At 39.1% G+C, this 17,386-nt stretch overlaps 1 protein-coding gene across 2 annotated transcripts in view; it reads right to left on the bottom strand.

The window, feature by feature from the left end:
- The window catches only part of LOC140491295 (inactive ubiquitin carboxyl-terminal hydrolase 53-like), a 100,455-nt gene that overhangs the window by 32,642 nt on the left and 50,427 nt on the right, over positions 1-17,386 (bottom strand). For both annotated transcript variants that reach the window (XM_072589321.1, XM_072589405.1), the window contains exons 11-13: positions 16,172-16,321; positions 8,304-8,988; positions 3,167-3,234 (exon numbers count right to left, since the gene is read on the bottom strand). In XM_072589321.1, the coding sequence (XP_072445422.1) occupies positions 3,167-3,234; positions 8,304-8,988; positions 16,172-16,321 (903 nt within the window). The remainder of the gene's footprint in view (positions 1-3,166; positions 3,235-8,303; positions 8,989-16,171; positions 16,322-17,386) is intronic.

The following is a 17,386-nucleotide window of genomic DNA, read 5'->3' as shown; positions in this document are numbered from 1 at the left end:
GTGATCTATATGGATTTCAGTAAGGCGTTTGATGAGGTTCCCCATGGGAGGCTGATTAGCAAGGTTAGATCTCACGGAATACAGGGAGAACTAGCCATCTGGATACAGAACTGGCTCAAAAGGTAGAAGACAGAGAATGGTGATTTTTTTTTTCAGACTGGAGGCCTCTGACCAGTGGAGTGCCACAAGGGTAGGTGCTGGGTCCTCTACTTTTTGTAATTTATGTAAATGATTTGGATGCGAGCATAAGAGATACAGTTAGTAAGTTGGCAGATGACACCAAAATTGGAGGTGTAGTGGACAGCAAAGAGGGTTACCTCAAGATTACAACAGGATCTTGACCAGCTGGGCCAATGGGCTGAGAAGTGGCAGATGGAGTTTAATTCAGATAAATGTGAGGTGCTGCATTTTGGAAAAGCAAATCTTAGCAGGACTTATGCACTTAATGGTAAAGCCCTAGGGAGTGTTGCTGAACAAAGAGACCTTGGAGTGCAGGTTCATAGCTCCTCAAAATTGGATTCGCAGATGGATAGGATAGTGAAGGCGGCGTTTGGTACGCTTTCTTTTATTGGTCAAAATATTGAGTATAGAGTTAGGAGGTCATGTTGCGGCTGTACAGTACATTGGTTAGGCCACTGTTAGAATATTGTGCGCAATTCTGGTCTCCTTCCTATCGGAAAGATGTTGCGAAACTTGAAAGGGTTCAGAAAAGATTTACAAGGATGTTGCCAGGGTTGGAGGTTTTGAGCAATAGGGAGAGGCTGAACAGGCTGGGGCTGTTTTCCCTGGAGTGTTGGAGGCTGAGGGGTGACCTTATAGAGATTTACAAAATTATGAGGGGTATGGATAGGGTAAATAGGCAAAGTCTTTTCCCTGGGGTTGGGGAGTCCAGAACTAGAGGGCATAGGTTGAGCGTGAGAGGGGAAAAGATATAAAAGAGATCTTCAGGGGCAACGTTTTCACACAGAGGGTGGTACGGGTATGGAATGAGCTGCCAGAGGAAGTGGTGGAGGCTGGTACAACTGCAACATTTAAGAGGCATTTGGATGGGTAAATGAATAGGAAGGGTTTGGAGGGATATGGGCCAGCTGCTGGCAGGTGGGATTAGATTGGGTTAGGATATCTGGTCGGCATGGACCGAAGGGTCTGTTTCCATGCTGTACATTTCTATGACTCTTCCCAACTATCTTGACTATTTCTAAATGTGCAGCTATTTCCTCATTAAATGACCATTTCTAACATATTCCCCACAAGAGATGTCAAGCCAACTGGTCTAAAGTTTGTTTTTTGCATTCTCCCTCCTTGAATTGTGGATTTCGACTTACTACTTTCTAGTCTGTTGCACACTTTCCAGGGATCAAGCAATTTTTAGAGGATTAATAGCCACACATCTACAACCTATTAGCCACTGCTTTAAAGTCCCCAGGATAAAGTCCATCAGGACCGAGAGACATGTTAGCCTGCAACTCCAGTTTGTTCAGTACAGCTTTCCCAATGATTGCAATTTGACCAAGTTCTTTTCTCAATTTCAAGTTGTGATTTACAGCCATTGTTGGAATGCTTTTTGTAATCTTTATATTGAAAACAGAAACCAAATACTTGGCAATTTCATCCATTTCTTCATTAACTACCATTAACTCCCTATTCTCATTTCCACAGGATTAGCACTTACTTTACCTAGTATTTTCCTTTTTGAATACCGTGTAGTATTGCCATCATTTTGTCCATTTCTGGATACCTTCCTCTCAATAATTTTCTCTGCCATTTAGACATTCCCTGCTTTTTGACAATTTGCAACTCACCTTTGCGCAAGTTTAATGTTTTGTCAATCTTTTCAATCTTTGTCAATCTTTTCAGTTAACCATGGATGGAGTACCCACCCCTCAGAATTTTTTCTTCATCTAAGGGATATTCTTATTTCAATCATTCTGAAGTATCAACCTTAAATGTCTGAACTGTTTCTTTATTGAAACTTAACCTAGTTCACTTAGCCTAGTTCACTTCAGCTCGCTGAGCTTTCAGTCCCACAGTGATTCTTAGTGAAATTAAAAATAAGAGTCTTCGGCATACTCTTCTTCCTTTCAACCTAGATGTAAAATTCAATTACAATGTGGCTGCTAACTGAGATGCCTTTACTCTTAGGTGATTCATTAATCCTGTCACATTACACAACACTCAGCCTAACATGGTTGGTTCCAGATATGGGATGTTAGTTTTAACAGAGAATGGAAAACTAATGAGGGATTGCATACCTTATAATCAGAAAGAGGGTTTAAATTTACTGGGATGATACCAGGGATAAAGATATACTTATAAAAGAGTTGATAAAAGCAGTGCAAACACTGCACATAGGTGGATAAAGAAAGGGAAAATAAAGTGTCCATCATTAGGAATGATTATTTCCAATAGTTGCTCATAAGTTTAATAATAAGCATGCAGGGAGGGGTTACAATTGCATCTCCACCAAAAGAAACAGAAACACAATGGCTAAGTTGGCTACTGACATAGTCAATCCAAATGCTTGAAAGGACATTAGATAAATTGCCATAAAGAAAAAAGACCTAAAGAGTGAAAAGTAGTAAAGTTAAAGCAAATATTTCAAAGGCATAGGAATAAATAGCCTTAAAATCTTTTGTGCTCAAAGTGTCATGACTCTATTATCCCAAAAAGCTATTCACACAATGTCCAACAAAATAAGCGTAAGATACAAATTCAAAAAGAACTGCCATTTCTTCAGTGACTGAAAGAAGGATCTAAAAGTTTCAATAAGGGTTTTTTTAATTCATGCAAAACAATGTTTCTTTTTATTCTTTGGAGGCACTAGACAATTATTAAGTACCAATAATTGCATATGCCAAATATAAAAAATTTAAATACATCCAAACTAAGTTGATAAATAATGCAAGAATCAACATAACTGCAACAATTAATAGACAGAATTATGAAAAAGATATTATATATCTATTTCCATATGAATTAAAATCAACATTGGAGATCACACCCAGTTGCAATTTTGCAAACCTCTGTTTGGAATTTGAATGTCAAAATATCAAACCGTTTTGAACATTGTAAATTCTCCTACTTATAACTCACAAAATAAGTCATAAAATAAGTCACAAAATTATGAGTGACAGTTAGGCTGCAACAAAAAAAGGACAAACTTTACCTTCATTAAGTGGAAATCTGTGTGAATGATTGGGACTTGCATCAGGTTTTTGTAATTCTTGTTGGGACCTGAAGTAAATCACATTGAAAGAAATAAGATATAAACTCCCAAGAACCCAATTTATTATTTGAGGCAGTCCCACAACTTCAACACCAGTCGACACTGTACACAATAATTTGAATTTACGTAATCCTTTTGCATTTCAACCATATTCAGAAAGATTCTTAAATACCTATACATTTTATTTTTTAGCACACTATATATTTCTTATTTGAAAAAGAGAGGTTTCAAAAAATTTTACCGTAGAGTAACTTGTATACTATAATGTGGTTTCTCTGGTTTCTAATTGTATTGGTATCCCAATTAAAGTTTCTGATACGAAGTCCAGAATAACAGACCCCAATGACAAATATCTACTTTTTTTGTTTAGAACAATCAGTCTAAACATCAGTCCTTTTGCTGTTATAGTTGTTGATCAAACAATAAGTTTTAGGAATACTGGAACTAGGCAGCAGAACTTTAAATAGATTTGAATCTGAATTTAAATATATTTCAGCGTGGTAGGACTCAAGATTTTTCTATGCTGGGAGTAAGACTCCAAGTAAAATTGTTTTAATCTCAATCTGCCTTCAAATGGAAGCGAGTCCAATGTTAACTGCAAAATTCAGCAATATTTCACCTCCAACTTGGTTTAGGAAAAAAAACTAACCCAAGGAATTGATAATGGAAGAACAATATGAACATTTAGGTTTAATGTTGTTTTCTTCCAACATTATACTCACTCAGACACATGCAGTCAAGACCAATTGCAGTCCTTAAACACAGCAGGGTTAGAAGGCTATTTCAAATGTTAAAATCCTAAACCAAGATTTATAACAGAAGATGATAGTCAAGTGGTATTATTGCTAGAATATGAATCCAAAGACCCAAGTGTCGCTCTGGGAACCTGGGTTTGAATCCTGCCATGGTAGATGTTTGAATTTGAATTCAATATTAAAAAAAATCTGGAATTAAGAAACTAATGATGACCATGAAACAATTGTTCATTGTTGTGGAAAAAAACCCACCAGTGTAGTGTGCACACAGTAACATCAGCAAGAATGGAGTGATCAATGAGATAGATGGGTTAGGAGGTAAAATCACTAATATTTTTCAAGGAAGAATGTTGCCATCTTTACATGGTCTGGCCTACATAGGACTCCAGACCCACAGGAACGTGGTTGACTCTTAACCAACCTCTGGGCAATAAGTGCTGGCCTAATCAACGACAGCCATATCCCATGAATAAAAAATGCCTACTGAAATCTATCCTTCTGTAAATACACCCTCTCACTACTGGCAGTGTTACAGAAACTTTACGAAAGTATGTAACTGTAGTGTAATGTGCCTTGACAGTTGCCATCTGAAATGTCATAAAAGTAATTTAAAAATAGGCAAGTTAATAGAAAATACATGCAGAATCGAAATATTCGACTTATTTGTGCTTCCCAAGAGTTACACAGTGAGTCAAGAACAAATATAGTCTTCAAATGAACAAGGCTACAGTGTAGAGGAAAATTGGACTGAAACACATTTTAAACAATTATAACTACTTACTCTTATACAATGACTTTAATATGGAAAGAAATACCCATGTACTACATTACACAGTGAAACAGAAATGGACATTGAGTCAAAGGCAAAGATATTAGGATGGACAAATAACAGTTCAATCAAAAAGTGAGTTTTAGGAATTGTCCCGAAGTGAGGGATTTTGCAAAGCAATTCTATAACACAGGCCTCAAGTTGGCTGAAGACAAAGCTTCCAATGTTGAAAACACATAGGAGGGAGTGCCACTGGAGACCAGTGTTGGAGAAATAGCAAGTTCTGGATGAGAATTGTAAATTTAAAGAAATTACAGGGTTAGGAAAGGGCAAGACCATGAAAAGATTTAAACATATGCACGAGTCTTTCTTGGGCAGTCTCTCATGGTCAAGGATGAGGTGTTTCCACACAAAAGTCAAGTTCTCAGGTGACTCAAGAGTCCAAAGTATGACTGCAGTCTCCATCACCTACGGGGCACATGGTGTTTGGGAAAACGGGAAGGTGGAATGCTCAGATACAACACTCCTCTCTATGCCAAGAAACCGAAGTTGTATTGACAGAGAAAGAGACTGGAGGAGTACAGATCCTTCCCAGGTGCTTTCTCACTTCAGGTGGTCTTATGTCAGTGTTTCTAAATTTTAATAGGGATGTTGCATAAATTTTAGCATAAGACTTGTGCTCTCATAATACCTTGAAGATGCTGGTAGTATCTTAGAGCTTGGTTTCAGAGGTGGCACAGTGACAAGCATAGTAAGCAGTACATCTGTGCGCACTGGGCATCAGCAAGAATGGAGTGATGAATGAGATAGGATGGGGGAAGGAAGTAGAATCTGAAGATGACATAGATACGCATTACAGTTTTATCAGAATATGGACTGACAAGGTCAGAAGCAGGTGGTGATGTACTGAGGCAGGACGAAGGCAGATTAAGGGATCAAACATTCAGATAAGTGTCCTAAACATTCTTCAGACAGACACTGTGCTTGAACTGAGGAAATGACTTGCCGGAGCATATGGGGCAGATATTAGGAGGGTATGCCTCAAAGGCGAGATTATAAACTTTGTAAGCAGAAGTTCATTGCTTCAGAGATGGCATGGTTAATTAGATATTTTGCATATCTGTGACTGAATCCAGATAATTCATTCTCCAGCTTTAAAATATACCATACTTTGATTTTGCATTATCTATAATAAAAAAAATTCAAGAAGCAGAAATGTAGGTATGCATGCACAGAACTCCTTTGCAATGCATGCAAAGCAGCTCTAAGATGTTAAAAATGGAGAAAATGAATACAATATAAGAATTATGAACACAATTACATGTTGTCCATTTTGATTCCATGCCAAAAGGTGGATTACTTGTGCACATAAACTATTGAACATAATTAATGATATAACTAAAGGAGATTTATAATTGGAAATGTTTCTGGCAATGATGTGAAGGAAAATAACAACTTCTCGTGATTATATGTAAGTTAAGACCCAAGTGTAGTCTTCAGGTCAGGCAGGGGATAAAGTGTCAGGAATAATCAGATAACTAAGGAACAACTGAAACGCTAGAAGTCAAAAGGGAAAGGCAGAATTTGGAGGTTAATAGGAGGGGTAAAAGTAGTTTGGAGGAAGCGGGCAAGGCTCAAAGTTAAGGATGGTAGAGCAAGTGAAAGCAGTGTTTGAAAGGGATGGAGAATATAAACTAGGTAAGAAGTAGTGAGAGCCAAAAAGTGTGGTGCTGAAAAAGCACAGCTGATCAGGCAGCATCTGAGGGCCAGGAGAGTCAACGTTTTGAGTGTAATCTCTTTATCAGGATTGTGGATGGGGGGGTGGGCCCAAGGGTGCTCAGAGATAAATGGAAGAGCTGGGGGGGGGGGGGGGGGGTGGAAGGTAGCTGGGAATATGATGAAGGTTTGTGGGGGGGGGGGGGGGGGGGAGGGAAGTGGTGGTGGTGGTGATACATCAGAGTGGAGGGTGGAGTGGATAGGTGGGAAGGAAGATGGACAGGTAGGACCTTTCAAGAGGGCGGTACTCGATTGGAGGGTTGGATCTGGGATAAGGTTGTGGGGGGTGGGGGTGTTTAGGGGGAAGATCAGGAAACTGGTGAAAATCGGCATTGATCCAGTGGGGCTGGAGGGCCCCAATGTGGAAGATGAAGTTGTCTTCCTCCAGGCGTCGGGTGGCTAGAATTTGGCAGTCATGCGCACAGATCAACCCCACCGCCCTGTGGCCGAACACTTCAACTCCCCCTCCCACTCCACCAAAGGACATGCAAGTCCTGGGCTGCCTTCACCACCAAATTCTAGCCACCCGAAGTTTGAAGGAAGAACACCTCATCTTCCGCCTTGGGACCCACCAACCACACAGGATCAATGTTGATTTCACCAGTTTCCTGATCTCCCCTACCCCCACTTTATCCCAGATTCAAACCTCCAACTCACCAATGCCCTCTTGAACTGTCCTACCTGTCCATCTTCCTTCCCATCTATCTGCTCCACCCTCCAGGTCCAATCTATCACCATCACCCCCATCTTATTCTACCTATTGCATTCCCAGCTACCTACCCGCTAGCCCCACCCCCTCTCATTTATCTCTCAGCCCCCTGGCAAACCCCAACACTCCTGAAGAGGAGCTTATGCTCAAAACGTCAACTCTCCCGCTCCTCGGATGCTGTCTGACCGGCTGAGCTTTTTCAGCACCACACTTCTTGACTCTAATCTCCAGCATCTGCAGTCCTCACTTTCTCCCAGGGAGAAGAGAAGGGTCAGTAAATTGGAGCATGAATGCAGGCTGCTAGAAGGCAGGTGGTTCAGTGAGGTCAGTGGATAAGGAAGGCAAGATTAAGTATAGCTATATGGCAAAGCCAAGGGAAAAGCCCATGTGACAAAGAAATGAATGTCAGGTGGATGTTGAGTGTAGAACTGGATCTAGTGACCCTTTATGGCTGGTTTGGTGGCTGAGGGCAGGTAAAAGGCAGCAGAGAGGGCTAAGGCAAAAGGACAGGGAATCAACTGTAGAGGTGGTGGAACTTGAGAGCAGAGGCAAAATTAAGTGGAGAGAAAAAAATGGGGAGAACAAGACGAAATGGGCAATTGGAAACACAAGCTTTCCCATGATATTTCGTCACTATTGGCATAAAAGAAATGAATAAGGAACACTGGTACAATGCCTAAAATATTTACTCTAAAATCAACCACTCAGGAAGACAAAGGGTTTTAAAAAAATAAGGCTGCAACTGTGCTGCCAATGGCACAAAACACCCTCCTCATGAACCAAAATTTATACCAATAGCATGATTATGTCTGATTATAAATTTGCATATAGGAATTAATAAAAAATGAAATTTGACACAAAGGTTGTGTACAGATAGGAAATGTGCACAGTTGAATAAATTTTTGAAATATTGCAAATATTTAGAGATCTTAGCACACTAGGAAATAGCATGGATTAAAAAGAACGGAAAATAAAAATAAACACTATTTTACCACTTGCATTTTGATACATTAAGGAATTAGAACTAACACTAGGCCTCTCTGATAATTAAAGCCAAAAAATAGTTACCTGTTACTAAATGAATCCTGAATATTCTTCAAGTGCTTTCCATGGAGTGTTTCCATGGTCAAAGTATGGTGACTAGCAGAGTTATTGCTAAGTCGATCGTTACTTTCATAAACAGCTTCAATTTTCTGAACATGACTAGCATTATGGACTTTTAAGCTTTCAGTCACAACGCTTTTGTCTTTTGCTAGATTTGACTTTCCATCTGCCTCCAAAGAATTTCCACCTCCTTGTTTGAGTTCATCTTCATATATAGTCGTTAGTTCTTTGTGTCTTCTGTTCTCTTTCAATACATCATGAGCATTCAGCCCTCTGTTATGCAGTGGTTGGTGAGAAGAGCTTGATTTGTGCTTTGGACTACTTTGTCTTTTGTTACCATCCTCAAAGATACTGTCCACGTTCAATGTTTCCCGTGATGGTTTCCAAACCTTACCCTTACTTCTATTCCTACCATTGCCTTTGTCCCTTGAATCTTGACTGCTATGAGTATCATATTCACTGAAGCTGCTGCTTGTGTTTTTATTGTCAGATGCATAAAATAATCTGTTTGATGTTGCTCTTGGTTGTGGAGTAGTTCTACCTTCACTTGAAGGTCCTTTTCTGTGACCACTCTGTACGTGTTGATCCCAGAAATGCTTCAGACCATTTCCGTGAGGTGGCGTTCCAGATTTTGAAGGAGATCTATCCTCTGAAGATATTGCGATCACAATGTAAGAAAGTATTGGATATTAGAAACATCGCATTAATTCGCACAAAAACAAACAAGCACTGTACATGCATGATTTCATAACAGTGAAATTACATTGCTACAAGCAATATTTAGAATGTGATATTACATACTGCATGCCATTCCATCTGGGTTCTTTATGTCTGAAGTTCACCCCCTCCACCCCCCAAACTCCGAATTCCCTAACTTTACTGATGCTGGTCATTATGTAGAGTAAGAGATGTACAACACTGAAAAAGACCCTTTGGTCCAACTCGCCCAAGCCAACCAGATATCCCAAACTAATCTAGTCCCATTTGCCAGCACTTGGTCCAAATCCCTCTAAACCCTTCCTATTCATCTCCCCATCCAGATGCCTTTTAAATATTGCAACTGTACCAGCCTCCACCATTTCCTCTGGCAATTCATTCCATACATGCAACACCCTCTGCTCGAAAAAATTGCCCCGTAGGTCCCTTTTATATCTTTCCCCTCTCATCCTAAACCTGTGCCCTCTAGTTCTGAACTCCACCACCCCAGGGAAAAGACTTTGCCTATTTACCCTATCCATGCCCCTCATGATTTTGTAAACCCTATAAGGTCACCCCTCAGCCTCTGATGCTCCAGGGAAAACCACCCCAGCCTGTTCAGCCTCTCTCTATACCTCAAATCCGCCAACCCTGGCAACATCCTTCTAAGTCTTTTCTGAACCCTGATAGGAAGGAGACTGGAATTGCACGCAATATTCCAAAAGTGGCCTAACTGATGTCCTGGTACAGCTGCAATATGACCTCCCAACTCCTGTACTCAATGCTCTGACCAATAAAAGAAAGCATACCAAATACCTTCTTCACTATCCTATCTACCTGCGACAACCCTGCACTCCAAGGTCTCTTTGTTCAGCAATACTCCCCAGGACCTTATTATTAAGTGTGTAAGTCCTGTTAAGATTTTCTTTCTCAAAATGCAGCACCTTGCATTTATCTAAACTAAACCCCATCTACCACTCCTCAGCCCATTGGCCTATCTGATCAAAATACCATTGTAATTTGAGGTAACCTTCTTTGCTGTCTACTATACCTCCAATTTTGGCGTCATCTGCAAACTTATTAACTATACCTCCTTTGTTCATATCCAAATCACTTGTATCAATGACGAAAAGTAATGGACCCAGTACTGATCCTTGTGGCACTCCACTGGTCACAGATCTCCAGTCTGAAAAACAACTCTCCATTACTACCTTGTCTTCCACCTTCAAGCCAGTTCTGTATCCAAATGGCTAGCTCTCCCTATATTTTGCAAGATCTAACCTTGCTAACCAGTCTCCTATGGGGAACCTTGCCAAACACCTTACTGAAGTCCATCTCTATCATGTCCACTGCTCTGCCCTCAATCTTCTTTCTTCCTTTTTCGAAAAACTCAAGCTTGTGAGACCTGATTTTCCATGCACAAAGCCATGTTGACTATCCCTCATCAGTCCATATTTTTCCAAATACATGCAAATCCTGCCCCTCAGGATTTCCTCCAACAACTTGTCCACCACTGATATCAGGATCACAGGTCTATAGCTCCCTGGCTTGTCCTTACCATCCTTCTTAAATAATAGTACCATGTTAGCCAGCCTCCAGTCTTTTGGCACCTCACCTGTGACTACCAATGATACAAATATCTCAGCAAGTTAAAAGGCTCTCACTATCCACTAGATCTAACCATCGATTATCTTATATGTCTCAATTAAGTCGCCCCTCAACCTTCGTCTAACGAAAACAGCCTCAAACCTTGCAACCTTTCCTCGTAAGACTTTTCCTCCATACCAGGCAACATCCTAGTAAATCTCCTCTGAAACCTTTCCAAAGCTTCCACATCCTTCCTATAATGTGGTGACCAGAACTGCATGCAATACTCCAAAAGCGGCCACACCAGAGTTTTGTACAGCTGCAGCATGACCTCATGGTTCTGAAACTCAATTTCTCTACCAATAAAAGCTAACACACTGTATGCCTACTTAACAGGAATCTAAGTATGGACACAGATCTCTCTGCTCATCGACACTATCAAGGATCTTACCATTCACCCAGCACTCTGCATTCCTGTTACTCCTTCCAAAGGGAATCACCTCACATTTTGCTTCATTGAACTTCATTTGCTACCTCTCAGCCCAGTTCTGCTGCTTATCTATGTCCCTCTGTAACCTACAAAATCTTTCGACACTATTCACAACTGCACCAACCTTAGTGCTGTCCACAAATTTACTAACCCATCCTCATCCAGGTCATTTATAAAAATGAAGAAACAGCAGTGGGCCTAAAACAGATCCTTGCTGTACACCACTAGTAAGTGAACTCCAGGATGAACATTTTCCCATCGACCACCACCCTCTCTTTTTTCAGCTAGCCAATTTCTGATCCAAACCATTAAATGACTCTTAATCCCATGCTTCTGTAATTTGTGCAGTAGCCTACCATGGGGAACCTTATCAAACGCCTTACTGAAATCCATACACACCATATCAATGGTTTGGTCACCTTCTCAAAGAGGCATGATCTACCCTTCACAAACCGTGCTGATCGAGATGATTATAAATCCTCGTATAACCGTTTCCAACACTTTACCCACAACCAAAGGCTCACTGGTCTATAATTGCCAGGGTTGTATCTATTCCTTCTTGAACAGGGGTACATTTGCTATCCTCCAGTCTTCTGATACTATTCCTGTAGACAGTGATAACATCAAGATCAAGGCCAAAGGCACAGCAATCTCCTCCCTGGCTTCCCAGAGAATCCTGGGATAAATCCCATCCAGCCTAGAGGATTTAACTATTTTTACACTTTTAAGAATTGCTAACATTTCCTCTTTATGAACCTCAATCCCATCTCGTCTAGTAGTCTGTTTCTCAGTATTCTGCTGGATAACATGGTCTTTTTCCAGCGTGAATACTGACGAAAAATATTCATTTAGCACTTCCTCCATCTCCTGACTTCATGCACAACTTCCCACTACTGTCCTTGATTGACCCTAATTTTACTCTAGTCATTCTTTTATCCCTCATATACCTATAGAAAGCTTTAGGGTTTTCCCTGATCCTATCTGCAAACAACTTCTCATGTCCCCTCCTCGCTCATCTTAGTTCTCTCTTTAGGTCTTTCCTGGCTACCCTTTAACTCTCATTTGCCCTAACTGAGCCTTCACATCTCATCCTAACTTCAGTTTTCTTCTTCCTCTTGACAAGAGATTTAACTTCCTCAGTAAATTACGGCTCCTGCGCTCGACGTCCTCCCTGTCTGCCAGATACATAATCATCAAGGACACACAGTAGGTACTCCTTGAATAAACTCCACATTCTATTGCGCCCATCTTCTGCAGTCTCCTTCTCCATCCTATACATCCTAAACGATGAAAGACAGTACGCAATTAGAAAGTTCAAACTCTTTTCTCTAAGTGACAATTGAGACAAGATAAATTGCTAACTTTAGAACTAAGTTTGAAAGAGATCTGTTAACCAAATGTATAAATGCAAATAGGACAACAGTGGGTACATAAGATCAAGTCACACATCATCTGTGATCTTGTTGAATGGTTCAAAAGAATCAAGGAACTAAATAGCCTTTTCTGATTCCCATTTTTTCCAAGTACAAATTGTTGCATTCTGAAATGGAAACTCAAATATTTCAGCCAAGGAAACACTCTATACAGCGCAGATTCCAAACAGGATTTTTTAAAATGATAGTAAACTGTTTTGTGGTGATGCTGTATAACATGGCACATGGCATGAAACAGAACTATCTAAAATACTACTAAATAATATTTTCATTGTTATTAACCCAATTACTAATTGCTCCAGAGATATTCTCAAACACTCTGGCGTGGTTTAGGAAACGCATGTCCATCAGTATCTATCAATCATTACCATATGCATTCCAATAATAGTCAATGTAAAGGTGGACCCCCTATTTTTGACCAAAAGATCTAGAATTTTCCATACATTCATGTAACAGTCAACTCTAGTTCTTCACAGATAACAGATCAACATTTATGAGTCAGTATGCTGGTTGTCCAATCCCATTCCGCTCCAGGTTTTCAGAATTACTGCTAATCATTTTGTTTTTATTCTTTATTTGCTTAGAGATCAATGGGTTTCTGCTAATGATATGGTATGAATTTTGACAGGCATGAACTTCAGCCCTGCATAAGTAATATCCATGTAACAGTTGATCCCATAAATTAAACCTTAACAGATATCAAAAAATTCCATTATGGAGTATATTTGCCTTTCAACCAGACAGTCTGCAGATTTAGAAACATCTACAGCCGGAGAATCTGAAACCTGAATACAGGTTGAGGTAACTAGTTGTTGTTAGGAACAACCACTTAACAAATACTCTTAATAACTTAGATGGCAATAAAATGGCTTCTCAATACAAATAACACAACAAAATGGTTTCTAAGCTGCAAATTGACAATTCTGCTAAAGCTGCATAAAATGGCTTTTAAGTTACTAACTGCTAATTCTGCCTTAGCTGCATCATTGACTAACCAAGGTCTGCTTCAATACAGATTAACAGGCAATGCTCCCTTTAAAGCATAGAAATAACTGTACTCGATAAGACATTACTGGCCATCCTACATGACCTTCAGATGCAGGTGCAATAGCCCGGTTAGTGAGGTAAGGGTGGTCTAAGTGTTGGAAAGCAAAGTTGGCTCCCAGGAAATATCATTGGAACATGTAACTGTCAAATAAAGCAGTATGGTGTATTGATTGGCAATTGTTTGGAACGTACTATGCAAGCATGGCCTGTGCCCTACTTTAAGAAAAGTATAAATATGTCTGTTTTAAGCCATGTGCCCAGCTCCTCTGAGGAACATGGAAGTGCATATCCTCTGTTTCTGGACTCTCTGTGCTTGGCCGTAGGAAAAAACATCTGGGTGAAGTCTTAAAAGCCAGACCGATTGAGTGTGTTTATTGACCAATCGTGGAATGGCCAGAGCCCACCAGGGGTCCAGATTTTCAAGGCCACAAAGTGGACTCCTGTGAAGTATATGAGTCGGATGGACTCATCACCACAATAGTGAAGTATTATTCAATTGATCTCTCAACTTATATTACTTCTATAGGTTGTGACTACTTATAATTAAATACAGACACATTATATACTTGTTCATGAACTTCATTTGCTCGTTATCTTGACAATTTCCAGTTAAAGGTGGAGATTGAACAACTTACTTCTCAGAAATATCTTCAGATGATAACAATCTGAATTTATTCATATATACTGTGATAAAGATAAAATTGCCATTTGCAAATTTGTATATTTTAAATAGCGATAGAAGGGCTTTGGATTCAGATCTGTGAAAGCTTTTTCATTTTGAAAGGCTAATGTTATTTCGAAAGAAACACAAGTATCTTACCATGGAAGTATGTACTCCACTTTCTACCCTGATACTTGTAATGTTAATTAATGAAGCTTTCACATAAATACATTTATGACAAAAATAAATATGGAAACACTGGCAATTTAGTTTGAGCTTGGTTCAGAAGAATCAGGTTTCGATTTAACCCTAATACAGGACTAGATTTCAATTCAGAAAAACAATTTAATTTTAGCAGCAAGGCAGTTTTTTTAGGTTTGTAGAACATACAGGTCGTTAAAGTTTAATAGGTTTCTTAGCTATCAGAATGCCAGGTCCTCAGAACTAAAGGGAGGTTTTGTCAAAATTGGAAAGTGGTTTTCAAACAGCTTCAGTAATCCAAGAAAGAAAACTGTAGAGAGTCAGTTAAATAAGAAATTAAAGATCAAAAACAAAAGGGATATTACTCTGGGAGGATTGCGTATTTTAAAAATATATTGCTGGGTAAAAGGCGAAACCTTTCTTATTGTTAATATCATTACCGTTTCAAATTAACTTGCATTTTGCTTTGTTTGTTGTTTATTTTATCAGAATAAATGTGTGCTCTTTTGTTCCTTGGCAGCCGAGTATGAATATTTTCAGCGATTAGCAACCACATTGGCCAGCTACAAAAGTTACATGTATGATCTATCAAGTAAGGTTTCACCCTGGAACCAGACATGTCCTGAATTACCATCTGCTGGGATCATAATACAAAAAAGGCAAGAGACAAGGTGAACCTCATCCTGCCCCCATATCTAGAGATCCCTTGACTTTAGCAGGGATCATAATAACTTTTCACTACTGTGAAGATTTTTGGAAATTTCCATAAATGTCATTCCTTCTTGTTTCAAATAAAGTTCTTATCTAATTGTATTAGCCTAAACCACAGATGTCTTTTCTTGGAATTCATTCCATACTCGGGCAATTTTGTGTTATATTTGAAACATTTGAAACTTCGCAACACATACATAACGTTGTTTGGAATTAAGCACAAATATCCTATTTTATCCTGTTGCCATGTCTAGATTCAATATTGAGCAATAAATGACATAAGGCAAGACATAAGTAACAATCCAAGGCAAGTACAGCTCTGAAATAATAGATACTCAATCTGAATGAAGTATTATTTTTCAATGTTACATCACTTTGGGCATATAAATCAACAGTGCAGGTCAAAAATAGTGGTACTTATAGCCTGGATTAACATGCAAATGAAGTTGTGTTAAAATGTGTATGGAGGACAGACGATCGTTTTGTGTTATGCTTATATGCAAAAAAAAACTTTTGGGATCCATGAACATTTCAATGAATACCATGTGAGGGATGATTTTATATATATTACAAATGAAGCTGACAAAGAAGCATCCAATATATACTGGTAAACAATTAGGAAATACTGATACGCACATCAAAAACAAGGGTAATTATTCAGCAGAAGTACAAACTTTCCATGCTCCACAAGTCCAAATCAACCACTCACTATCCTGAATACTATCTTCATGATAATGAGAACAACATTTCACCATATTTCATTTGAGCACAAGAAATGGTAAGTCAAAATTAATAATTTAGGTTTGGACTTCTAATTAAAGCTAAAAGAGCTGGAGTATTGATCTAGCTCAGAATCAGAAGACGGCAGGAAAACAATTTATTTCTCTTCCTAAACGTTGGCAACAGCAAGAAAACTTAGAAACAATGTCAGGATATCACTGGTTAAGTAAATTATTTACTGGATCAGTGCTGATTTCCATAGTAAAAACTGATCAAAGACATGAACCTTTCTGTCTGCTGTAGTCCGCTCTTCTTGGTAGCTTATCATTTTCTATTTTCTGGGGTTGTGAAGAACTCCTTGTATTGTGCGGCTTTTGAGCATGATCTTTTGAACGATCTCGCAATCGAAAAGGAATTTCGTCAGGAAATACTTTAACTGTAAAAACACAAGTGTACATTTGTTCAGTACTGATATGCCAAATGATTTGGAGACACCGGTGTTGGACTGAGGTGTACAATGTTAAAAATCACAACACCAGGTTATAGTCCAACAGGTTTATTTGGAAGCACTAGCTTTTGGAGCGCTGCTCCTTCATCAGGTGGTTGTCGAATATAAGATTATAAGACACAGAATTTAGACCAAAAATTTATAAATTCTGTGTCTTACAATCTTACATTCCACAACCACCTGATGAAGGAGCAGCGGTCTAAAAGCTAGTGGTTCCAAATAAACCTGTTGGACTATAACCTGGTGTTGTGTGATTTTTAAACTTGATATGCCAAATAACTTTAATGCCACAAATTACATGCAGATTGCTTTCCTACTTCTGAAAGTGGTGTGTCTGGATTGTCATGTACTTTTTGTTACAAATAAAAATGAATTTACTGAAGATAATTTTTCAAAAGTCATCTCAAAATAAAACTTGCATACAAGGAAATTAGGCAAACAAGGGTGAGGTAACTGGGCAGCATTTTCCATTCAACTCAACCAAAATCCTCTTCACAATATATAGCAATGATTTTGACATGAGGCTAGAGAAAGTGGAATTATGCCTACTGAAAGTGGAAGGTATTGTACTAAAACTGAAAGCCACAAAGGGGTACAAATGGTAGTTGCACAAAAAAGTACCTGACAAAACTCCCATCATCTGAAGTAGTAATTTTTAATAAAAATATTATAGTTTAAATTGGAAAGACTGATTAACATGGAAAAGCAGAGAGACTTGGGGGTCAGGCTCACGTGACCATGGAAATGTAAATAATGGAATACAGGACTCTATACCAAATTTACTGTGGGGTGGGGGAAAGAGTTGTGATGGCATGGTCAATCAATAACAAAATCTCTTGGCATAACTGCAGTTCAAGAGTTCTTTGTGCAGGTTTATGTGGTACACTAAAGCAAAGACACTCTTTCACGGGGTTTGGGGACTGTTAGCTAGACCAGCATATATTGCCGATTCCTAGTTGCCTTCAAGGCGGCGATGGTGAGCGGTCTTCATGA

Source organism: Chiloscyllium punctatum, chromosome 1 (genome assembly GCF_047496795.1).
Source record: "Chiloscyllium punctatum isolate Juve2018m chromosome 1, sChiPun1.3, whole genome shotgun sequence".
In the NCBI taxonomy this organism is placed as follows: Eukaryota; Metazoa; Chordata; class Chondrichthyes; order Orectolobiformes; family Hemiscylliidae; genus Chiloscyllium; species Chiloscyllium punctatum.
Note: the sequence above shows the minus strand (reverse complement) of the source record. Positions and strands in the feature narration are given on the sequence as shown.